The 25,344-nt window shown below is 41.9% G+C and overlaps 1 protein-coding gene across 3 annotated transcripts in view; it reads right to left on the bottom strand.

Annotated features, from left to right (window-relative positions):
• The window catches only part of mast3b (microtubule associated serine/threonine kinase 3b), a 37,258-nt gene extending 24,485 nt beyond the window's left edge, over positions 1-12,773 (bottom strand). For 2 of the 3 annotated variants that reach the window (XM_082507094.1, XM_082507095.1), the window contains exons 1-3: positions 12,627-12,773; positions 10,125-10,214; positions 257-345 (exon numbers count right to left, since the gene is read on the bottom strand). In XM_082507094.1, coding sequence (XP_082363220.1) covers positions 257-345; positions 10,125-10,214; positions 12,627-12,673 — 226 coding nt within the window. In that variant the 5' untranslated portion in view covers positions 12,674-12,773. Of the gene's footprint in view, positions 1-256; positions 346-4,337; positions 4,858-10,124; positions 10,215-12,626 lie in introns of those variants that run through there. The other variant, XM_082507096.1, reaches the window with a different exon arrangement.
• Between the last annotated feature and the right edge of the window lie 12,571 nt (positions 12,774-25,344).

Raw genomic sequence — 25,344 nt, 5'->3', positions numbered from 1 at the left:
CTAAAAATCTGATATTTTCTATGTTCTAATGTGTTTTTGAGAAATGCAGATCATTGCATTATGAATTTATATACATTTTACGCAGCACTTTTTTGGGATTGGGGTCGTACAACTCTGAAAATCCTTCTTCTCAACGCTGGTAAGGTGAGATGGAAACAAGCAAAGCAAACGCTTCTATAACAACAGTTCATTCTTTCATCGGTTTGACTGGCCGGTGCAGTGCCGAGATTTTGGAAAACACTGAAACAGGTCTTACCAGTTTGGAGTGAAAGTGGAGAGAGCGGCCGGGAAAGCGTAGGCGACGGCGTCCCGACACCGAGGCTCTTCCTGTTGCTGCTGCGACAGCTGGAGCACAAACAGCAAAAAGAGAAACCTCAACAGCCTGTCACAGTCAAAACATATCACTTATCTGCATCTGCCATCACAATTTATATACAAGTGTTTCTGTAGTAGTTTGAATACTAAGTGACTGCTGTATGAAAATAACCTAACATTGGCCTCAGTAGGGTAATCTGTGCCCTGCAGGTGTAGCAGCATGCTGACAAATTAGTTGCAGTGTTACGTTCATGATCAGTGAATAACAAAGCTTTATTTCTTCTCATTATGTCCTCAACAAGGTCCCTTTAAAACCTGCAACATTCTCACTTTTAAAATAATGACAGCAGCTCCACACCTTAACACAGAGCACTGTATGAAACACACTGATAATACCAGCAGCTCTTTTAACTGACGGGAAGAACGATATGGCAATGCCAGAAAATAATAACCTGTTGGTTTCCTTCAAAGTGAGCGTAATCGCTGCTGCCCTGACTTCTTCCACCTATAATTACAGGTCTGAGTCATCTGAGTCTTCCAGTGTTTCGGATTGGCTTTAAGTATGTGTGTTGAGCAGCAGCTTGTCGACACAAAAGGCTCATGACAGTGTAACTCTGAGGAGATTAAGCAGACACTTGACCTCTATCGTAGCAGACCGTTATCCTCCAAGCTGTGACGGTTGAAAAAACACAGAGTAACACCAAAACATGTCTGTTTTGTGTGCACACTGGAAGGAGAAATGGGGGTAAATGGTGCTGTGGAGATAGGACATGGATGTAGAGTGTGCAATCCTCATATAACTACGTATTATTAAACAAAACAAACATAGCGATATTCCTGAAAAACACGTCAAAATTTGTTGTCGGTGTTTACCATCTTTAGGATGTCCTTACATTATTAATTTCATTTCAGTATTTTTTTTACTGTTTCTTGCAATCGCCTGTTTGTTTTAAAGGCAGGAATTTCCATCGTTAATTAGCAAAAAAGACCTTTTTCAGACATTGCTGCAAATCTACTGCAGGGTGCCAGCCTATCACAGGGCTAACTCACTGCGACATTCACGCTCACCATCACACCCACGCCTAATTTAGGATCATCAGCTGACCTAACATGCGTGGCTTGTGACTGTGGTGGGAAGCCAGAGTAAAACCATGTCGACATGGGACCAACATGCTAAGACCTGCACTTTAGGTCATCTGAAGATCATTAATTTTCTGGACCCATATACCTTCAGCCTGAGGCTTAATTTTTTACTGGTTTAAACACAACCAATAAACAACACTGTGTTTGGCGATTCTTGACCAAATGGGTCTGAAAATGATCTACTGTACTGTCTTTTGCGCAAGATTAGAAGGGTGTTTAGCATTCTGTTTAGTCATATGTTGCATCTGTTCGTTTTATTAGTATTTCTCAAGATTATATGAGAGAAAGAAACTAAAGAAAGTAGATCCCTTTTTAAACAATAAGTTTCCAATATTTAAATGCTAATACTAGTAGCAATGCTGTCAGACAAGTAAATAATAAACAGAATACCAATGTATCACCACAATTCACAGGTTACTGCACAGAAAATAACAAATGTGACCTTGATCTATACCACAGTTTGATAGAAGACCCGTTTGATGATCAATTGTGACCAATGCTGTAGGAGAACTAGCAAGTCTTGAAAATTGTAGACGGACGATTGACGCCTTGCAATGAAATTAGCTCCACAGTTCTTCAGCTGAATGACCTATTATCATTTTTTTCTTTCAGCTGCTCCCTTCAGAGGTCACCACAGCGGATCATCTGCCTCCCTCTCACCCTCTTCTGTCGCATCAACCCTCTGCATGTCCTCCATCCCTACATCCATGAGCCTCCTCTGAGGTCTTCCTTTTTTCCTTCTTCCTGGAAACTCCATCTCCAACATCCATAGTCAAATAATTCCACTAGCCCTCCTCTGCAGATGTCCAAAACCGTCTCAACCTTGCCTCTCTGTCTGTCAACCTGAACTGTCCCTCTGATACCGATCTTCTCCATCTTTAGCTCTGCTTGTCTTCCTGTCAGTGCCACCATCTTCAAACAGTCCTCAAATTCAAATTCATACTCCAATGGATGCATTACAGAGCATCTTTGTGACCTCTACACTTCTCCATCAGCACCCTCAGAGCAAACGTGCTCTTTTTCAGCATGAAGCCATAGTGCTGCTTCTCTTCTTATCTACCTTTAATGACTCTTTCACCATATCTTGATAGTATGGCTGATAGTGTTACTACAGTCCTGCACATCATTCTAGAAAATTGGTATCAATACACTTCTTCTCAGTTACCCAGGCATCCTCTTGCTCTCCAAGATTGTAATTACCAGCCTGGTTAAAAATGCCACTGCCCTCTCTCCTGGAAATCTGCATACCTCTACAGGTATGCCAGCTGGACATGCTTACATAACCACCTTTTCACTCTTAATCTTCCTTCACTGCTGCCCTCACTTCTCCTCACTAATCTTCTTCACTTCCTTATTCACTTGCTTTCCTCGATCTGTCCTCAATCTCTCAGTTCCTTCATTCATTAGGCCCTCTAAGTACTCCTAACTTCTCTGCACACTCCATTCACTCGTTATTACATTTCCATTCCGGTCCTTTAATCACCCTAACCTGCTGCACATCCTTTCAAGCTCAATAGCTCGTGTTAACCTAATACTATTGATGAGCTAATTCTTTCTTTACTTTATTATTTTTTTTCCTCTTTCCTTTCTTAACACTTACCAAAAATACAGCATTCATAGCCCAATACAGATGAGCGTTAAGAACCACAGCTTGCGTTTTTTATGTGTTTTGTTTTTTTTCTCTGCCCACTGGAATTTAACTCAACCAGTGAGATTATTTCCGCCTTCAGAGCACCTCTGCCTTGAGACGCGTTTACGTAACTACAACTGTAATCTGCAGGCAAATGCATGACACACCAGCATGACAGATCAAGAGAGAAAACTCATGAGAGCCACAATCCAAAAAGGATGCCCTTCTGTCACCGGACTCAAGCCTGAAGGGGGGGGTGTGCACGCTGACCGCAGCCGCGGGCCCAGCTTGGTCAACAGATGTCCACCACTGTGTGTGTGTTTGAGAAGGAAAAAGGAGGGAATGCTAAATAATCCCCTAAAAGGAGGAAATTCGACATTTCAAAGTTGCTGGTCCAAGCACTCCGTTCCAAATTTATGATGCAGATAAAATGAAGCAAATACCTTCTGATGTTTTAGAGTCCACAAGATGAATTGAGAAAAATCACCTGATTAAATAACTTCTGGATGCACTGATAAAAAAAATCTCAATATCTAAGATGTCCAGCTGCACATTTAAAGTATTTGATAGCCAGAGGGGCTTTTTCAGACTGTGCCCGGCACGTTCTGGAGAGCAAATCAATCACTGGATGACACTAATCACTAGTGATCCTGTGTGACATCCTGCACAAGGAAGTTAACAGGTGCAGACCTTATCTCCAGTCAGCCAACAGTAAACACAATACATTACACCTAAATATGACTTCCAGGCAGTCATTATAACCCTAATCCCAAATCCAACGTGCAGCACACCAATCTAAACAGGGATCCGCACATATAATTTTATTATTTAGTCTATCCACACAGCTTTATGTGCCAGCTGCAAAGTGCATCCACTGACAAACACATGCAGACCTGCTGTCATGCTACATCCAATTTCAACAAAGGAAACTGCACACCGCGCCTATTATTTTAAGCTCCTGCCTCTGAGAATATTGGCTTTATAGCAAATATTATCTGCAAACAGCTTCAGATACGATGTTTTCTTCATAACCACAAAAACAAAAGAGTAACAGAGAGCAAACACTGGATTAACGTTCAAGCGATCGGGTTGCTGCTCTGAAGCAGCAGCTAGCTCGTGTTGTTAAACGTAAACGGAGACGTTTGAGTGAGTTAGGATAGACTAATGTAATCCTATGTGGTAGCTTTTAAAGACTAAATAGCTATGTGGGCTAGTTTCAACCTCCGGTATGTCAACTTCTGATAAGTACCTCTTCGAGCGCTTCAGTAGCGACACCGAAACAAAAGGGGACTTGCTCTGGCTCGGCACCGCAGACCAGTGAATCGGATCCGACATGCTGGAGGATTTTCTTGCATAACCCCTCGTTTAAAGTTTATGCTGGTTTCAAAAAACACAAGCTCGACTTGATGTGAAATCCGCTCCCCCTCCAGCTGCTGCTGCTAATACTGCTTCTCTCCCCACCATCGTCTCTGCTTCTTCTTCGTCTTCTTCTTTTCGGCGGTTCCGTTTGTATTCAAGCCGGAGTCAAACCGCCTCGTGCCGTCCCAACATCTCCGGAGCAGCCGTTACATCCCCCGGTCTGACGGAAAGCGCTACACCCGGGACATCACGTCCTTCGCGGCTTGTCGGTTAAGCGATACCGCTGAAAACAGCCTCTCAGCCCGCGGTACTTTGTCCACACCGTGTCCGCTCGCTGCGTGTCTCTGCGCGTGAGGAAGCTGGAGACAAGTGCTGCGTTCAAGCGCCGCTCGTTACGTTCGCTACGCACTGCCGCAAAAGTCTGCTCAAGTTTTAGGGCTTTTTAACTGACTTGTGTTTTTGTCGCTTCTCTTATGTTAGCTAATTCTTACAAAACAGTTTAAAATGGACAGTGGCAATCCCCTAAAAGCCTGACAAACAGTTCTGAGTCCAGTTATATTCTCATATGCAATGGTTTAAAAATGTATGTATATTGTATTCATATTAATTTTTGTGTGCAGCACTCGATTTAACAGCTCTTTTCCATATCTCCACTCTGTTCTCATCCATAAAGTGCTTTAAAACCTGAACATTATGACTAACAGCTGGATCTTCTAGTTTCAGTGCAGCTAGCCAAACAAGGAAGAGCCAATTGCTGCTAAACATACAGTTAAAGTGGACAGTATAGCCTTGATTACTTAACATGAAACTCATTGTTGGAGCCAAAGACCACACAACACACTGATTTTTAGTTTTAGTGTCTTTATTTCCCCCTGAGTTATTGGTTCTGTTAATAATTAGCTAACATAAATAAATGTAAATCTATCAGCACAAGGTGGCGTTAATTATGTTCTAAAAGGTTCAACTTTAAGCACTTAAATCCAGCTACACAAATAGTTGTTTTGGTATTTGCACAACTGATTGCTATTTCTGCCCAATAAATGTGACTGGGTATCAAAAACTGTGAGTGCACGTGGTGTAGTGTTTGATTTTAGTTTAATAGATAATCCTCAATGAGCCCCACATTCAAATATGCAACCATACTGTACCTCCTGATGAATAATACTTCATTTATGTGCGCTGTGGGTATATATATTTGTATTTGTGTGTACTGTAGTTAGGCTGTTGTGGGGCAGGTATATTGTCATCAGTGTCAACAGAGCTGTCTTTCAGTTTCAGTGCTTTCACGTGTATTGGACAATAGACAACTAGAATAGAAGCAGCTTTGCCTAAACTTGGGATCTGTTAATGTCCTAATTATTCTGATTCCGTACCAATAATAACACTTCACTTTAGCCAGGACATGCACAAAAAGATAACATAAAAGATAACATTGATGGCAATATTTTAGTGTGCACTGGATCTGGCTAAGTAATTTCCCAGAGTGGAAGCAAAGGTATTAATTTCAGTTATAGTCAGAAACCCAGCCCCGATTTGTTGGTCCCAGTGCTGACTACAAATGAGACTTGCTGGACTGTAAGGGGGTTTCTGTCTATCTGTCTTTGCTAAAGATGCAAAAGTAATATTATTTGTAAGACTGAAAGTGTGAGTCATGTAAAGATACCAAATAAATACAACATTCCTGTAGCAGATTAATAAAATAAAGCTTTCAGTCATGCTGTTTTCTGTATGATTAATGACCCTGGGATTTTGAAACAGAGGTGGGGGAGAAGTGTTGGTTTGCCATAACTGCAGCTAAAGACTCTAACAGACGGTGCTGCAGCTCAGATTACAAAAGCAGAGCAAAGAAAAAAAACTGACACCACTGAAGACTGGGAGTACAAATCCAAACCACGCTGACTCCTACCACGCAAACGTGCTAGAAACCTGCTAAAAGCTGTTTTTTTCTACTTTCTATCTTGACTATTTATAACCTACATTAGCCTGAGACAGCCACTCTTTTCATATAGGCTTCAGACAGGTCAAAACGTAGCTTGAATTCTTTTAGTATGTATGATTATACCTCTCTGTGTGGAAGGGTTATAATCATATAACTGCAAAATTAACATAATATTGAAAAAATAGTCGCGTAAACCTGTGTGTAAACGAGACAGGACAATATGCAGATATCAACAATCCCCCTTTTAAAATCATTTAATCATAATAATTAGCAATGAACTGGAAAATGAATCTAATTTTTTTTGTTCTCCTGTTTAAAATAGTTTATTTTTTCTGTATTTCTTTAATAACCTGGTGTACTGCCATGTAAACAATAACAACAGTGCAAGATCATTGTTACGTTTTTAAGTTTCCATAGAAAATCTTGTCCAAATAGACCAAGAATAATTAAAACGTGTAATATAGAGAGAGAGCAGCCTTTATATGTTTTATGATTAGTTGTGCTGCAAACATGCAAACTATCCTTTTATGATGTAATACGAGTAAACTTACAGATGCTGCTTGCATTCATACCTTAGGGATAATTTCCTACAAAACGTGAAAGCAGCATAAGATGTTGCTGGGGTATACCATTAGGAGCCTGGTAGAGGGAAGTTCCAGATAAACTTATTGAATAGTGGTACATTCCACTGCACAAACTACATCCAGTACTTGTGCACTTACTCTTGGCTTAGTACGCACGCGTACACACACACATACACACACACAGACAGACAGACAGACAGACAGACAGATAGATAGATAGATAGATAGATAGATCTGCAACTTTTTGTTTCTCTAGTTATACTGCAGCACATCTATTTAAAGTCATCATTAGAAGTTTGCATGTACAACAGTTATTTCCCGACTGTTTTTGTAGTTAGTTATTTTTTACCTGACCTTAAAACTTCATTATGTATAAGATTAGAAGTGTCAAGTTAGAGTCTCAGACCAACCAGGCCTAAAAATAAAACCTTCTTACACCTCTGCACATAATAATAACGTTACTCTTTAAAACGTAATCTCGTCATCTCTATGACCCAAAAACTAACTGAAATCTTTCTTTTATTGTAAGCTAACTGTAACCAAGCACCTTACCTTGACAAAAAGAGGCATGTCTGTGTCTGAACCTATCTGATAACAAAGATAGAATATTGCATATTTTCAGGCTTGGTCATTTCTGCACTTTCCATCACAGCAGCTTTAAGTGGAATTTTATAGATATTTTCAGTGAAATGACTTTGTTACCACTGACATACCATTCATGACTGTTAGTGTCTCTATGCACATTATTTCCCACACAGTCAGGCCATTTTTCATTAAAGGCTTTAACATAAAGTCATGTGAAAAACAGAGTTTTTACAGGATTCTGAGCAGTCGTGTCTAAGCATACCTTCATGTGCTGTGATAGGAATTAAAAGGGTAAGGACAACCGATCATCAGCAAATGTAAACATCACCTCTATAAAAGCAGACATTTGTCAGTTTGCCGGTCTGGAGCATTTAAGTGTGTATGGACAAAGTGCCACATTCTTCCAGGAGTGGGCGTCCAGGCAAATTCACCTCAGGGTAAGACAGTGAAATGCTCGGAAGAAGCTGCTTTCACTTGCTCCCTTACTCACAAGGGGTCACCACAGCAAACAGAATGTCTATAGGGTCATTTTCGAAAAACTCACAGCCGATCAGGTTACAGTAAGTATTTACAAGTGAAAACATTCAAGATATCTGCAAGTCTACCCAGCAAATTCACCCCAAGGTCAGACTATGCAATGCAAACTGCAAAAAACTCAAAAGCTACAACTCAAACTCTACAGGCCTTAGTTAGTGTGTTAGACGTTAAAGTCAATAACAGTGCAATTAGCAAAACACAAAACAAGTATAACTTGTTTGTGATGGTTGCCAGGAGAAAGCCTTTTCTCTATCAAAAGAACATGGCAGTACAGCTTAGGGTTTACAAAGGCATCATGTTTGGCAAAAATCAAACACAGCACATCAGCACAAACACCTCACATCAATTATCAAGCATGGTGGAGGAGGAGTGATGATGTGGGCTTGTTTTGAAGCCACAAGGCCTGGGCACATTGCAGTCATCGTATACCAAAGTATTCTAGAATCAAATGTGAGGCCATGTGGATGAGAGCTATGGCCAGAAATGGATAATTCAATGGGGCGAGCCAAGCACAGCAACAAATCTATAACAGAATGGCTGAAAAAGAAAAGAATCGAGGCGTTAACGATTTGGTTATATGCTGGCTATTTATGCACAGACCTTAAGAGAGCTACGCTAAAACGCCTGCAAACTTCAGTGAGCTGAAGCCACGCTGTAAAGAAAGGTAGACCAAAATTCCTCCACGATGATGTGAGAGACTGATGAAATCATGATTGCTTCAAGTTATTGCTGCTAAAGCTAATGAATAATTTTCACATGAAAAACTCTCTCTTTCACGTGACTCTACCAGATAGCTGGAATTTTTCGGTCCTGTTTCCAAACCTTTGGCACTTTATGTTATTTAATCTAATTTGAACTGGTTTCCAGTCAAATTTTAAATAAACTTCCATCTACCCTGACACAAAGAAACTCTGACGTGATTTACTTTTTTTGAGTCATCAAACAGGTTTTATTGGATATACAGCTCATACCGGGTGGCTATTTAGGGTGTGGCAGCTTAACATAATTTGTTCTTGTCTGTAGTTTAGGTTTAGGATTTGGCTATGCTGCCAAAAGATTAGAATGGGTAATACTGAAAATGAATCCTACGCCAGGCAAAAGGCATGTTGTCTTCTCACATTTTTTTCCTTCAAGCCAAACTGCAGCACAATCACAGTATCTGATCCAAGGGTTGATGTTGGGAAATAAGAAATTTGCATACAAATACAGAATCTGATGCAAGAGAATGAGCATGTGCCTGGGTGGTGAAACAAATGCAAAACGGTGTTAAAAACACGAAGCCAGCAAATATGGAGCCGGTCATGCTGTGGAATCAGACTATGTCCATGTGCAAATGAATGCATGTTTTTTTGCATCCCTAGAAAAACTGTGCTCATTTTTCAGGAGAGCAAATGAGATTCATTACTGCTCAGTGTGTGGTGTGACAGCCTAGCGGTGCTCACACATCCAGAAACATGCTGGATGCAGCCGCCTCTGTTTGCAGTGTTGCCTTCCTCCACAGCACCCAGCACCGTTGCCAAGCAACCCACTAAGACTTAGAGACAACTAATAAACGACACATCTTCACTGGTGAAACAGAAGCACCTTCACATGCCAAAAAACAACAACAAGACAACAAAGAGCACACGACTCAAATGATATTTCTGACTTTTTCTGATCTCGTTTTTTTTCTCAAATAGGAAAAGCAACAGAAAAAAACACACCCAGATTGTGTTATTGTCATGTATATAAATGAGCAAATTATGATTTTTTTATGTCATATCGATCCAGTCAGGAATGATTTGGTGCATTTTTATGCACTATTCTGAAATAATAGTGCATAAAAGGATCAAAAGCAACCAAATAATAAGAGCTGTATTATTCTGAAATAAATGAAATTTAATTACACTTGCTGGCCCATGTTAACAGTAACATTAACATTACCTGTTCAGCAAATTGTCAGGGTTTTTTTGTTTCTTTGTTTTTTAATTTAATTTAAAAATGGATAGGTTTAGTCCTTAGGAAGAGTTTACGTGTGACCTGGCTCTCTTACCTCCAGGGATGAAGGGTTTGTAGGGGGCTGCAGGGGCTGCATGGGCTGCATGGGCTCAGGAGGGTGGGGCTCTGGCATGTGGGTGACAAACTGTAAGAGCAAGACATGGTCACGTGCATTAGTGAGCTGGCTCAGCAACTTGGCCCGTCAGGTGTCTGTCATCATCAGTCAGTGCTGGAGCTTTGGCGCAAGGTTAGAGGCCGATGCCCGCCTCTCTCCAGCTGACATCACCACTGGGGCTGCCAAAGCCGATGCCCATCTGATAGCGCTGTTTATTTACAGGCTCGCTGGGTGCATCCCTGGATGCATCTGATTAGCCGGCTACTGATCTCATGTGAGCTCTTACACAACAGGAAGTCAGCAGCTGCTTGTCAACACACCAGACAGGAAATTTCAGCATCCAACACACATTTATTGAACATGTAGCGCAATCTTTAACAGTGTTAGGAGATGCCTAAGATCAGATAAATCGAGGTTTGACTTCCTGAAATCAAAAACAACAATGCACTTGTAGTTCTTGCACACCCAAACCTGCACAGCACTGTCTCTAATGAATCTCAGCTACTACTTCACATCTTAATGCACGGTCGAGATAAGCAGGCCGAGCTTGCTCCAAAATCTGCATCTGTCTAACACTGACATAATGCGTGAAGTAATTCTCTCTCAGATTTAAGCTCTGCCTTCGGGGTTCCACAAAGCTGCTATTGTCTCAGTTCTGCAGAAGCTTCTCAGTGCTAAACACGGCCCTGGCTACCACAGCACTAATGAACATGTTGTCATAGTAATGCAGGGCGGACGGTAGGAAAAACAACTCCTCGCACAAAGACTGATCATTCTGTAGTGCCTCCTCATAATTAAGCAACATATGCGAGTCGTTCCACTGCATTTCATTTTGGCACGTCTTCTCCTTAAGACCCTTTAAAGAAAAGCCCCGAGTGGTGTTTGAGTGAATAATCTGTCAATTCCATACTGCATTTCAATTTTATCTCCAATCTTGTCCAGAGTGGAAAACAGAGCGGAAAATCTCAGACTGACTCATTTCAGATTTTCCTAAATGTTCAGGGAGGCTCTGATATTCAGACCGGCGGTAGCTACAAATCATCAGATAACATCCATTGGCTGTCCTTAAAAACTACAATCCAATTACAACTGTGCTCAGACCTAATGGCTTCTTATTATTCCACGTTATTCATATTTTACCTCATAAGATCCAAAGTGTCACTACGACTACAAATCTGGCTAAATACTCGAAGAGCACAATTCACCATAACAAAATCTATCTGAATGCCAGGAAAGTGTTACTTTTCACATTTGCACTTCCAGTAGTGGTTTGATTCAGCGGGTGCCATCATTAAGACCCTGAGACCCTCCCTGCTTGCGAAGCGTGAAACCTCCTCTGTATCTCAGAAGCTAAGGAGTGCCTAAAAATGAAATGAAACCAACGCATGCTCAGCCGAGATGGTCCACAGAGGAGGCAGATGGATGCATGGATCAGAGGATGATGAGGATGCGAGAAGGGAGCTCCTACGCCTTATGGATCAGCATCCCAGTGGGCAGCAGCAGCAGCAGGAACCCCCACCCCTCCCGCTCCCTAACCCCCTCCCTTTTCTCAATGCAAAAAAAAGGCTATATTCACTCAGAAGGAAGGGTGGGTGGACATAAGACTGCAGTCATGGGCTTTGATAGAGACAAAAATTACAGGTTAGCCAGCGTCTGTCCTGCTAAATAAAACACTGTCAGTGTGTGTTGTTCCTGTGGAAAGGCCACGATGTGATTCATGCAGGATTTGTGGACTGAGCTTTAAAAAAAGAGACAATAGAGAAGGAAAAAAACAGAAAGTCATATGAAATTAAACATTTGGTGAGATTAAAGGATTGGGAACCTGGATGAAGTCATTTCACGGACAAAATATGTCAATGCCATCACAAGTTTAGTGTTGTTTTCACTAGTTTGGCTTTACAAATTTAACCAGTCGTAAATTGAGCAAACACGGATCCAGTTCAAGGTTGGACAGCTTGATTTCTCCACTTCAGCTCAGTTTAAAGATTAACGCGCAGGGTGGGGGATCTGCCAATTTTAAGCCTGTGTCTTCCTGAGAGCACTGATGATGTTTCTAAAGACATAAAGGCTGCTGGTGAGACACACCTGTTGACTCCTGAAGTCTCCAAAGCGCATCGTCTTCAAAATATGAGAATAAACCGAAGCCGTTACCAAGACAATGAGAATGCTATCACCCAGAGAGAGATTATTTTTACATCTTTCGTGCTCAGGTGGCTGTTTAACTTCACTGCGCAGCAGATAGCTGAAGGTTTGAATTAAAGCCACGGCGCATCTAAAACTCTGTTGACACCACGAGCGCGTTGTACACGAGCGCGTGAACGCTCCTATTTCTCACCTACTGCAACTTCAAATTCAGCAGCCACACAGGACAGCTAGTGATTTCACATCTGCAGCACAGCACGAAAACATTTTGTTTGTTTGTTTGAAAAAAGCAGAACTTACTCCAGAGTCAGAGAGGGGATCTTCAGTTTATCTCGTCTCGACTTCATTCTTCCTGAGCACCGAGCTGGGGCTTCACTTACCACAGCGCAGCAGCGCTCGGTCTCGCAGCCGGCTTCCAGCCACTCATCGCCGCCGTGGGGGACTAAAAATAACCCCTTTAACCAAGTATCGTTTCCCGGCGGCTTCAGCGGATTCCGGGTTGATTCTCCTTAGCAACAGATACAATAAAAGAACTTAAAAAAAGACAGTTACTGCCAGTTTTGCGCTTTTTGTTTATTTGTTCCCCCCGTGCGTCTTTCAAGAGCACCGGAGAGCGAGCGACTGCCACAAAGCCGAGGGAACGATGGGTCACCGCTTACCTCCATGTGACTGGTGGGAAGGGAGGGAAGGGAGGAAAGCGAGGGGGAAGGGGGGTGGCCAAATCAATTTGGGTGGGTGACAGCCATGTCAGAGTCGAGGTTGGGTGAGGACGAGAAATTCAAGTCGAGAAGGAGGTTTTATTCACAAACCCGATGAGTCTGAATGCGCCCCGAGGTTTGGTCATTTCGTGTATCTTTGTATTTATTTAGGTGCGTTACGCGTTTTTTCACATTTCTATGCACCATATGGCATTAAAAAAAACAACCTAATACAAGCGTTTCTTTTTTTTTTACTGTCAACTCTGGAACCACGAACACTGGCAGGCTGCTGGTTGTGATGGAACTGGGGAATACCTCTGCCGGAGACCGTAACAGCTGCCGCACACCAAGATGCGCGCTTCTATTCGTGGAAGCACCGTGCACGCGCATGCGGGGACTGTCTTGCTGTTACGAGCCTTTATGTTGTGCGGACGAGCAGAGTGAAGCTGACCCCCCACCCACTTGAAACGTAAAGGCAAATAGGCGGAGCGGTTAGTGCTACGTTTGTGCAGATTTGTGCAGGTAAAATTAGCGTTTGTGCTGCTACAGTATCTGAGATATTAAAAGTTATATTTTTTGCTGATGACATCACCATCCCCCCAGACTGCTCCAAAACAAACCAAAATGGTCTACTTTTTTAGTGCTACGTTTGTGCTGGTTTGTGCAGGTAAAATTAGCGTTTGTGCTGCTTCTGTTTTAAAGATATTAATGAAAATGTAAAGGTCAACCAGCCCCCCCACATTAATTAAATCAAACAAAATGGGTGTCAATCAACTGTGCTACGTTTGTGCTGGTTTGTGCTGCTAAAATTTTCGTTTGTGCTGCTTCTGTTTTAAAGATATTAATGAAAATGTAAAGGTCAAAAGGTCAACCAGCCCCCCCCCCCCACATTACCCAAATCCAACAAAAGTGGTATCAAACGTTTGTGCTGGTTTGTGCTGCAGAAATTTTTGTTTGTGCCGTTATTATTTTAAAGATATTAACAAAAATTTCTAGAGGTCAACCAGCCCCGCCATATTAATGGAATCAAACAAAATGGATGTCAAACGTTTGTGCTGGTTTGTGCTGCAAAAATGTTTGTTTGTGCTGCTAACATTTTAAAATGTTTAATAAAATAATGTCTTGATGCGTGCTTAATCATCCAGGTAAGTAAATCCCAAAAGGTTGATTCTGTTCATCTGGACATTTTCAGTTGGAGAAACGTTTCGTCACTCATCCAAGTGACTTCTTCAGTCTCAGCTGACTGCAGGTTTCCCCAACCTTATAAACACCCGTGAGTGAAGTTGCCCCCCCTACCTTCTTCAAATCGAACAAAATTGATGTCAAACATTTGTCCTGCAAATTATTTTGTTTGTGCAGGTTATGTTTCCCTAATTTTATAAACAGTACATGTACAGTGAGAGAGAGATGTTACATCTGTCTTCACTTGCATCCCAGTCATAGAAGCGTTGGAGGTCGTTCATAAGAGATTACAGGATCATCCCAACCTCAGCAACAGGACCACTCTCAGCACTGATCAGTTGTGTTTGCTTTTGGAACTGTCTTAATTCCACCTATTTTGCATAAAGGTCAGTACAGGCAGAAATCTAGGTGTGCCATGGGTTCCCACAGGCCCCTGGTCAAAGTCACCAAACCAGTTCGTAAGCAGGTACAGGTGTGGCCAGAAGGGTCCTCAGAGGCACTGCTTTTCCACCACAGGCCGCCACACACGACAACACCACAGACTTTCAGGAATATACAGAAACTGTCACTGCCTACATCCCAAAATGCATCGATGATGTCACAGAGACCAGGACTATCACTGTCTGGGCCAATCAGAAACCATGGCTCACAGGTCAGGTTTAAATGCTCCTAAAGTTGAAAAATGCAAGCCTTCAGAGCCGGGAATTAGGTGAGTCTAAGAACAGCAAGGGCAAACCTGTCACGTGGCATCAGCTACAGCAAAGCTTCAGCGACAGCAGAGATACTTGGAGGCAGTGGCAAGGAATACAAACCATCACAGACTACAAGCCCACTCTACAGACCGTGGTGACACAATCCCCAGACAGTGTGTGGAGATCCCTCCACCATCATTACTGAACCCAAGAAGTCATCTATCTCCTGCTTTAAGGACTACCGTCCTGTCAAACTCACCTCCATCATTATTAAGTTAAGTGCTTTGAACAGTTAGTCATGCATCAAATCAAATTATTGCTTTCCCCCAACCTGGATCCATTTCAGTTCGCATACCGGTCAAAACGCTCAACCGATGATGGAATTTCAACTGCCCCTCACTCAGCCCTCACACATCTGAACACTAGAGACTCATATGTCAGAGTGCTGTTCATAGACTTCAGTTCAGCATTCAACACCATCATTCCCCAGCAACTCATTCACAAACTGGATCTGCTGGGGATCAGCACCTTGCTGTATAACGGGCTGCTAGATTTCTTGACAGGAAGACAGCAGACAGTACGGGTCAACAGCAACACCTCCAGCCCAAGAACACGGAATACGGGGGCTCCCCAAGGATGTGTGTTGAGCTCCCTTCTCTTCACTCTGCTGACCCACGACGAGATCTACTACAGGGGTGAAGTTAACCATCTGCCAGAGTGGTACAGCAACAACAACCTGTCCCTGAATGTGGAGAAGACCAACAGTGACTCTACTTCCTCTGCAAACTGAGAAGCACAAGAGATTCAACCCCCATTATGAGCACCTTTTACAGAGGCACAGTTGAGAGTATCCTCACCAGCTGCATCACTGTGTGGTATGACTCCTGCATTGGGTTCTGCAGGAAAAAATGACAACGGGTAGTGAGAGCAGCCGAGAGCATTGTGGGGACCTCTCTTGCCTCCCTCCCCAGGAGATCTACTGCACCTGCCTCATCTGGAAGGTCGTCTCCATTACAGGTGACTCCACTCATCCCTTCAACAGCGTCTTCAGTTTGCTGCCATCAGGAAGGATACTGAAGAGCCTCCGGGCCAGAACCAGCAGACTGAGAGACAGCTTCGTCCATCGGGCTGTCAGGATGCTGACCATCTCTGGATCGAGAAGGGGGGCCCAAGGGTACATCTTTCGCCATCCTACAATGCTGTGATTGTAGCCATTCCCCACTTTCTGTGAATGGTACTCATGGCCATTGATCAATAGGCTTTGATTAGTTGTCATTGATCAATGGTCATAAGAATTTGCATACTAACAATCATGGAATTAACCCCCCGGCACATTGTTCATTCAGTGGCGCTAGTTTCCTTCACTATGCAAATGTACTGTTTATATGGTTGGGGAAACCTACAGTCAGCTGAGACTGAAGAAGTCACTTGGATGAGTGACGAAACGTTTCTCCAACTGAAAATGTCCAGATGAACAGAATCAACCTTTTGGGATTTACTTACCTGGATGATTAAGCACGCATCAAGACATTATTTTATTAAACATTTTAAAATGTTAGCAGCACAAACAAACATTTTTGCAGCACAAACCAGCACAAACGTTTGACATCCATTTTGTTTGATTCCATTAATATGGCGGGGCTGGTTGACCTCTAGAAATTTTTGTTAATATCTTTAAAATAATAACGGCACAAACAAAAATTTCTGCAGCACAAACCAGCACAAACGTAGCACAAACGTTTGATACCACTTTTGTTGGATTTGGGTAATGTGGGGGGGGGCTGGTTGACCTTTTGACCTTTACATTTTCATTAATATCTTTAAAACAGAAGCAGCACAAACGAAAATTTTAGCAGCACAAACCAGCACAAACGTAGCACAGTTGATTGACACCCATTTTGTTTGATTTAATTAATGTGGGGGGGCTGGTTGACCTTTACATTTTCATTAATATCTTTAAAACAGAAGCAGCACAAACGCTAATTTTACCTGCACAAACCAGCACAAACGTAGCACTAAAAAAGTAGACCATTTTGGCCCGTTTTGGAGCAGTCTGGGGGGATGGTGACCTTTGAATGACCTATAAAATAAAGTTTAATATCTCGGAAACCGTAGCAGCACAAACGCTAATTTTACCTGCACAAATCAGCACAAACGTAGCACTAACCGCTCCGCCTATTTGCCTTTACGTTTCAAGTGGGTGGGGGGTCAGCTTCACTCTGCTGTGGCCACACCGGTCACTGAGGTGGACACGCAAAGCCCACACCTAGTTGCTACTATGCACAGATCTGATGCCCCTGCTGCCGGTTATAACAGATTTTGAGTGCACATAGACTTAAAAAAAAAAATCACACTTAATAATAAGCCAGTTATGGATGGTGGCCCCTAGAGACAAAGCACGTGCAAAATCCAAAACACGTGCAAACGCCAAAACACATGCAAACTACAAAACACATGCAAACTACAAATCACAACGGAAGTGCTCCAGGACGCTAGGGGCAGTGTTGAGCTGTGTTTGTTACCTAGTAACTACACAAGCCAGGAAGTACCAATGACCGGATTTGGGGTCTGCAGCCATAAAGGCCGCACAGTGTTGCCAACTTAGCGACTTTGTCGCTAGTTTTCAGACCCCTTTCAGACCCCTTAAAAAAGACGCGAAAGCACGTATCGCTTTTACTCTCAACAAGCAGCGGGTGCTGTAACGCAGTCAGTTCTTCTTTTACTCTTATGCTGTTTTGTGGATCAGAAGGTTTAAAACTACTTATAAACACACACACAAAGTAACTCCACCAGAGTGCCTATTTTGGGTCACTTTTGCCGGTCCAACCCCGGATAAAGGAGCAGGGTTGGAATTGTGACATTAAAAAAAACAATAATTGCTAAAAGAAATTTAATTTGTAGTTCTAAATAAACTCTAAATGCATTTAGGACGTTTTTTACTCACTTTATGTCTCTTCCACGATGCTATTTCTCTCTCCAACAACATAGGTTACAATTAGATTAGCATGACCAATTATGCAAATTAGGTGATGACGTCATTTAGCGACTTCTAGCGACTTTTAGGACAACCAATAGCGATTTTCCTTACTGAGGAGTTGGCAACACCGAGGCCGCATTTTAAGGTTACGATTACGTCACAGCGACACGACAAAGGCTGTCCCAATTCAAAGGCTGCTCGAAATGCGGCCAAATGTTTTTATAATGAAGAACATTTTAAAAAATTACTGTTGGCCAAATGTCAGGAAAGTTATGTGACATTAGCAATGTTTGTACTAACTTGGTTTTAAAGCCTTTACTTCAAAATATACGCCGTTCAATAGTTGACCTTAATCTTACAGAGAATGTGATGATTTTATGGATAAATAAAGTCAGTCATATATCCACAAACACAACAAGCTGAAAGTCAGTGATGCTGCTCGGTTTGCAGTCCTGAATATCACGGCACAAGCAGGATTCACTGCACTGTTAATGTTAGCTATGTTATATTTCTGCCTCTGTTCGGTGGTGTCGAGCCAAACGGACTTTAACGTGTGTTTGAACGAGCTGACGGTTCACTCGTTAAGCTGAAAGAAAGATGCTTTAATCACAGGAGTCACACATGTGTCCACTGTACCAGCTGGGAACTCTTCTTGCACTCGTAATAACACAAACGCTAAATCCTCCTGTTTGTAGCAGTGTATACACCTGAGACTGTCACCTGTCTGTCTGTCCTGCACTTCCTCTCTGTTTCTTTCTCTCTGATTGTGGAATAAAAGTATGAACATGTATTTATAAGTTACACTTGTGTTTGAATTAGAGCTGGGCGATAGAACGATAACGATATGTATCGCGATATAACTTTTACTCGATAGAGAAATTAAGCTATCGCGATAGACCTCGTCGCTCTTGTCCTCTTAAAAAAAAAAAAAAAAAAAAGATCAGCCAATCCAAATTAAGTAGCGCAGAGCCGAACCAATCACAGCCGCAGCGTCACGTCGCGTGACTTGTTACGTACAGCACAAGTGCCAAGCCGCACGTGTGTTTGTTTGGGAAGCAGCCAGCGGGTAATGGAGGAAATGAGTGTGCCGACTAGAAAAATCAACCGAGCGTGACCGAAGAGAAAACAGATGATGGTTCCAATGCCGGAGAGATTGTCGAACGGAAGAGCCATAGAAGTTCCGTAGTGTGAAGGTATTTCGGCTATTTCAAGTCTGACAAAAAACAGAGTAGCGTGCACTGTAAATTGTGCCGAAAGCAAGTCTGGAAATACAATAAACTGGTGCATGCGTCACACTGTGCGCCACGTTATTGTTTCGGTGAAATGAATTTCTACAATACTGTTAATTCTACTCTCTGCAGTGTTTAAATGCTTACATATACACACAGTTACTGTCCCTCCACACATACGACTCGGTTCTGCTTCTATGCCCCAGCTTTGTTTACTTTTTCCCACCGAGGCTTCTAGACTTCTGATTGGCCAACATTTCTGCACGGTTAGGAATCTAGCGCCACCTGCTGCTTTGGCATGTTCATAGCAGCGTTTTCCTTCATTTCTGCCTTTATGTGTGGACGGGATTATTTTTTAAAACGAAAACGGAAAATCTCCGTTTTCAAAAATACCCGTGTACGTGTGGACGTAGCCTCAGTCTCTGACTGGAAGCGCTAATTCTTCATTCGGCTTTTGTCAGACTAAAGTAACTGTTAAAACTGTTTGAAAAGCTAAGCTATACAACAAGGAGAGATTGAGAATTTCCTTTTAGTTCTCAGTTTATTTGATATTGACAAAAGTTAGTCAGTTTTGTCTGTTCTTCTGTAACACAAACTAAGATTTATTTTTAGAATTAATATTTTGTTTCTAAGTGGAATTGACAATTTAGTCTGTTTCGTTTGTTCTATTTTGAAACTTAAACGCTTTAGCGGCTGCCTTTTGTGTAGTTTGCAATATTTGCCTTTATTTATCTGAAAAAGTCTCATGTTCCTTAAGTACATCTACCCTGTTGAACTTATTATGGGAAATAAATATTTAAATAAAAACAAGCTGCTGATTATTTCACATTTTACTTGTGAGCAACGGCACATTTAAATCTTACAAATATAGTTATTTGGCTTATATCGTGATAGATATCGTTATCGCCTGAAATGAAAAAAACATATCGTGATATGAAAAAATCTCATATCGCCCAGCTCTAGTTTGAATCCTGCGTGACATCCATGTGTGACACATTTGATTTCCATGTGTGACAACTGCAAGTGTCCAGAGTGAGGACAGACTGAGGGACCCACTGCTGCACATCATCTGTGAGGCTTTGCACCCCTGATGATCCACCAGGACAAACTCAGCAGTGTGTGAGGAAGAGGAGGAGGAAGAGCCAGCAGCAGCTGACAGATGGAGAGAATAGACAGACTGTTCCCTGTTTGTGAAGGACTGCTAGGAAAGTTTAACATAACTAATTGTCTGTCCTCAATCAGTCTTATTAGGTAATGTTCAAATAATTTTATCATTCCAGTGTTTTCAGTGTGGGAGAAAGTACTCAGGGCCTTCAAGTTACACACTATGAAAGGCAGCAACAAGTTTAATGTTCAGAAAAATAAAGTATGTATCAGCAGCAGAATGGACCTAAAAATAAATGTTTGTTTCAGTTCTATGAAGCTTTGAGTATTTTGGATCAGTAGCACTGCTGTGTTTGTTGCATCATACTGCTGTAATTGTTTATATGCTTTATATATTCTGAGGTAAGTTGATCTATAGTGTTACATCATATTCTATAAGGATGTTATGTGTTTGTAGACTTTCTGCCCAGTTTGACCCATTTAGCAGAAGCCAGCCTGTTTAAGGCTCTGATATCTATTCTGTATGACTAAAAGCAGTTATGACATAGTGTGATTTTCTCACCCAATAAAGGAATATTTCATATATCAGTCTACTCTTCATTTGATCAGAAACAGTTATCACAGCTTGTACATTTTCTTTTTATAAATATATGTAAGCAATGAGCCAAATTTAGTAATGCCAACATACTGAAGGAACAACATTTGTCTCTTATATATGATACACCTATATATGCACTGTCAATATACATGTTGAACCAGCTGCAGACGTCAGAGTAACAACTGACTGACCCCCACATAAAGTTTGTTACAGTAGTCCACAGGGGAAGAAGTGAAAACATGGATCACGGTTTCAAAGTGCTGCCTAGAAAGAAAAGATTTCACTCTTGCCAGTCACCTTAAATGATAAAAACTGGACTGGTCCAACTTAAAACCAAGGGCAGTAACAACAGGTTTAAAATAACCTTCCAAATCAAAAGAAGAGGACTCACAGGGGCCACTGGGTCCAAACACCAACAAATCTGTTTTCTTTTCATTGAAATTTAAAAAGTTTAGAGCCAACCAAGCTTTAATGTCATCTAGGCATGTCAAGAGAGGTTTTATTCAGATGCCATCCTTCTGCTTCAGTGGCAAATAAATTTGGCAGTCATTCCTATATACTTGTCTTTGAGTGAAGATTTAAGGTGATAAGACATGTAAATAACTACCACTTGAATCTGTACTGAAGCTCAGTATTTGACACAGTTCATGTTCACTGCTGTAATAGCTAATAATGATTAATATAATAATAACTATAATATTGGCCATATTATATTTACATTACCAAAGTGATATGACTTTAGTCTCATGAACAACATTAGCTAATTGTTATTTACTAACTAATCTTAAATGACTGTTCAGTACAGAAATGAAGCCCAAAAATATGTTTTACTGTCCTGTGGTCTCAGCCTCAGATACTTATTAAATCACACAAAGCTCTTGTAGAAACAAACAAACAAATGAACAAAATATGTTCTCCTTCATTTCTGTCAAACAAAGTTGTATGACACGTTTCCAGCGGTTAGTATCATGGTTGCTAGGCAACCTGGGAATTGCGATGGAGACTAGACTAGCCCATGTGTTTGCAACAAACTTGCCGTTTATTTTGCAAATCGAGCTCAACACTGCCCCTAACGTCCTGGGGCCCGTTCTTCGTACCTCGCTAAGTAAGTTAGCTGGATTTGATTGTTGACGATTTCGCGTGATCTTGGATCGTTCGGTTCCCCGAAGCTCATCCGGGACTTGCTGTCATAGCAACAGAGCCGTAAGCGTAAACCTGCTCGGGAGCAGGTTTACTTTATGTAAACAGGATTAGATCGCGGCCACGCAGGTATGTCCGCTTCATTTATACGAAAGCAACAGCGATATTCCACCACTGTTTCACCATAAATAAATAACATCAATGTAACTAAAGATAATGCAGCACCTGGGGCCCGTTCTTCGTACCTCGCTAAGTAAGTTAGCCGGATTTGACTGTTGACGATTTCGCGTGATCCTGGATCGTTCGGTTCTTCGAAGCCCATCCGGGACTTGCTGTCATAGCAACAGAGCCGTAAGCGTAAACCTGCTCGGGAGCAGGTTTACTTTATGTAAACAGGATTAGATTGCGGCCACTCAGGTATTTCCGCTTCATGTATACGAAAGCAACAGCGATATTTTACCACTGTTGTACCATAAATAAATAACATCAATGTAACTAAAGATAATGCAGCACTTGATCCTTTTATTGATGTCACACAGATACATACAGGTCATTTCCTAAAAAAGGGAAATGTACTATTAACATTCTATTACATGTATGTGATTATTACAGATGTAATTCATATTTCAGAGTAGTAATTGCAATTTACTTCGTGTAATCAAGATGGGAGACCACGGCTATAAAAGCGAAGGTGGATTTGGGAAGCCTGTTGCAGCCATGTCCTGTCCGTATACGCGAGCCACCCATTGCGGAAGGTGCAAGATTGATAAGGAGAGTCCTCAGAATCCAGCGTATATTGCGGGACAGACAGGATCCTTTAGCTCAGCGCGACAGTGTGCTCATAGAGAGATATCGATTTTCCCGTGAGGGTATTATTCACTTAACCAACTTGTTGACGAGGGGGTGCAGGACCACCACCTGTCTTTTTTTGCGCTGCCCCTTTTCTTGGTTGCTGTTATAAACAAACAAACAGATTATTTCAGGGTCTCTGTCCAAGAGACGAAAAGCAATATAAGTGATAAATATTACCATTCTGTAGAATATTCTTATATTTCACTTTTACTTGTTCCCATGTTCTAGTGGGTCCTGTTGTGGCGCTAATGTGAAAGGGGATATAATATAACATAATGTAATATAATATAATGTAATATAATATTGGATAATATAGTGTGATATGATAAATCTACCCTACCACCTACTGGTGTTGGCCAGAGGGGCCGATGGCGCGATATGGCAGCCTGGCTTCTGTCCCAGGGCAGCTGTGACAGCTACCAGTGTGTGAATGTGAGAGTGACTGAATAGTGGCATTGTAAAACGCTTTGGGTGCCTTGAAGAGCGCTATATAGATCCACTCCATTATTATTGTTATTATTAAATTACTTACGAGTTTAATTTGTCAGCAACTTTCTGCCAGCCCTCTCTCCTTGCTTTTGCAGCCTTTGCAGTGTTCCCTTGCGTTTTAATTAGACTCTGAAACTCCTAAAATCCCTCACTCAAGAGTTCTTGCTCTGCTGCCGAAGAATACCGAGCGCGCTCCTTCGACATTTTCGCCGACCAATCAAAGGGTTGCCGATCAATGTTTCTACTATCGATGCGTAGCCCCTGTTGGGCCACCCAGTGATCTCACATTACTTCATCCAGCTATACTAATCGTCAACAAGAGGTGTGTTCGGGGAACCGGAATAGCGAGCTCAGAGTTAGCGCGATGATTTGATCTTGGATGTGTCATTTGATCTTGGATGTAGTAAGCGACGTACGAAGAACGGGCCCCTGATCCATTTATTGATTTCACACATACATACAGGTCATTTCCTAAAAAAAGGGAAATGTACTATTAACATTCTATCACATGTATGTGATTATTACAGATGTAATTCATATTTCAGAGTAGCAATTGCAAATTACTTTGTGTAATCAAGATGAGAGACCACGGCTATAAAAGCGAAGGTGGATTTGGGAAGCCTGTCGCAGCCATGTCCTGTCCGTATACGCGAGCAGCCCATTGCGGAAGGTGCAAGATTGATAAGGAGAGTTTTCAGAATTCAGCGTATATTGCGGGACAGACAGGATCCTTTAGCTCAGCGCGACAGTGTGCTCATAGAGAGATATCGATTTTCCCGTGAGGATATTATTTACTTAACCAACTTGTTGACGAGGGGGTGCAGGACCACCACCTGTCTTTTTTTTGCTCTGCCCTTTTCTTGGTTGCTGTTATGAACAAACTAACAGATTATTCCAGGGTCTCTTTCCAAGAGACGAAAAGCAATATAAGTGATAAATATTACCATTCTGTAGAATATTCTTATATTTCACTTTTACCTGTTCCCATGTTCTAGTGGGTCCTGTTGTGGCTCTAATGTGTAAGGGGATATAATATAACATAATATAATATAATGTAATATAATATTGGATAATATAGTGTAATATAATAAATCTACCCTACCGCCTACTGGTGTTGGCCAGAGGGGCCGATGGCGCGATATGGCAGCCTCGCTTCTGTCAGTCTGCCCCAGGGCAGCTGTGGCTACAACTGTAGCTGCCTCCACCAGTGTGTGAATGTGAGAGTGACTGAATAGTGGCATTGTCATGTGCTTTGGGTGCCTTGAAAAGCGCTATATCAATCCACTCCATTATTATTGTTATTATTAAATTACTTACGAGTTTAATTTGTCAGCAACTTTCTGCCAGCCTTCTCTCCTTGCTTTTGCAGCCTTTGCAGTGTTCCCTTGCGTTCTGATTAAACTCTGAAACTCCTGAAATCCCTCACTCAAGAGTTCTTGCTCTGCTGCCGAAAAATACCGAGCCGAGCGCGCTCCGTCGACATTTTCGCCGACCAATCAGAGGGTTGCCGATCAATGTTTCCACTATCGATGCGTAGCCCCTTTTACGACACCCAGTGATGTCACATTACTGCGTCCAGCTGTACTAATCGTCAACAGCAGGTGTGTTCGGGGAACCGGATTAGCGAGCTCACGGTTAGCGCGATGGTTTGGTCTTGGATGTGTCATTTGATCTTGGATGTAGTGAGCGACGTACGAAGAACGGGCCCCTGGAGCACTTCCGTTGTGTTTTGGAGTTTGCATGTGTTTTGGATTTTGTACGTTTTGGATTTTGCATGTGTTTTGGAGTTTGTACGTGTTTTGGAGTTTGCATGTGTTTTGGATTTTGTACGTGTTTTGGAGTTTGTACATGCTTTGTCTCTAGGGGCCACCGTAGTTATGTAACCGGACTTAACTTAAAGATATAGTGCCCTTAAAAATCAGACAGCAGTTCAAATCCTAGATGCTCTCAGTTCACTTTTAAACTCTCATTCCAGGAATAATAATGAATCATTATAATTTTAACAGCCTCCAAAGGTGACGCACAGGTGATAAGTGGTAGTTGATGGCAACAAAACC

The sequence above is a fragment of the Aulonocara stuartgranti genome, assembly GCF_965226115.1.
Source record: "Aulonocara stuartgranti genome assembly, chromosome: 15".
NCBI classification, from domain to species: Eukaryota; Metazoa; Chordata; class Actinopteri; order Cichliformes; family Cichlidae; genus Aulonocara; species Aulonocara stuartgranti.
The sequence above is the reverse complement of the archived record's forward strand: the minus strand, read 5'-3'. Positions and strand labels throughout refer to the sequence as shown.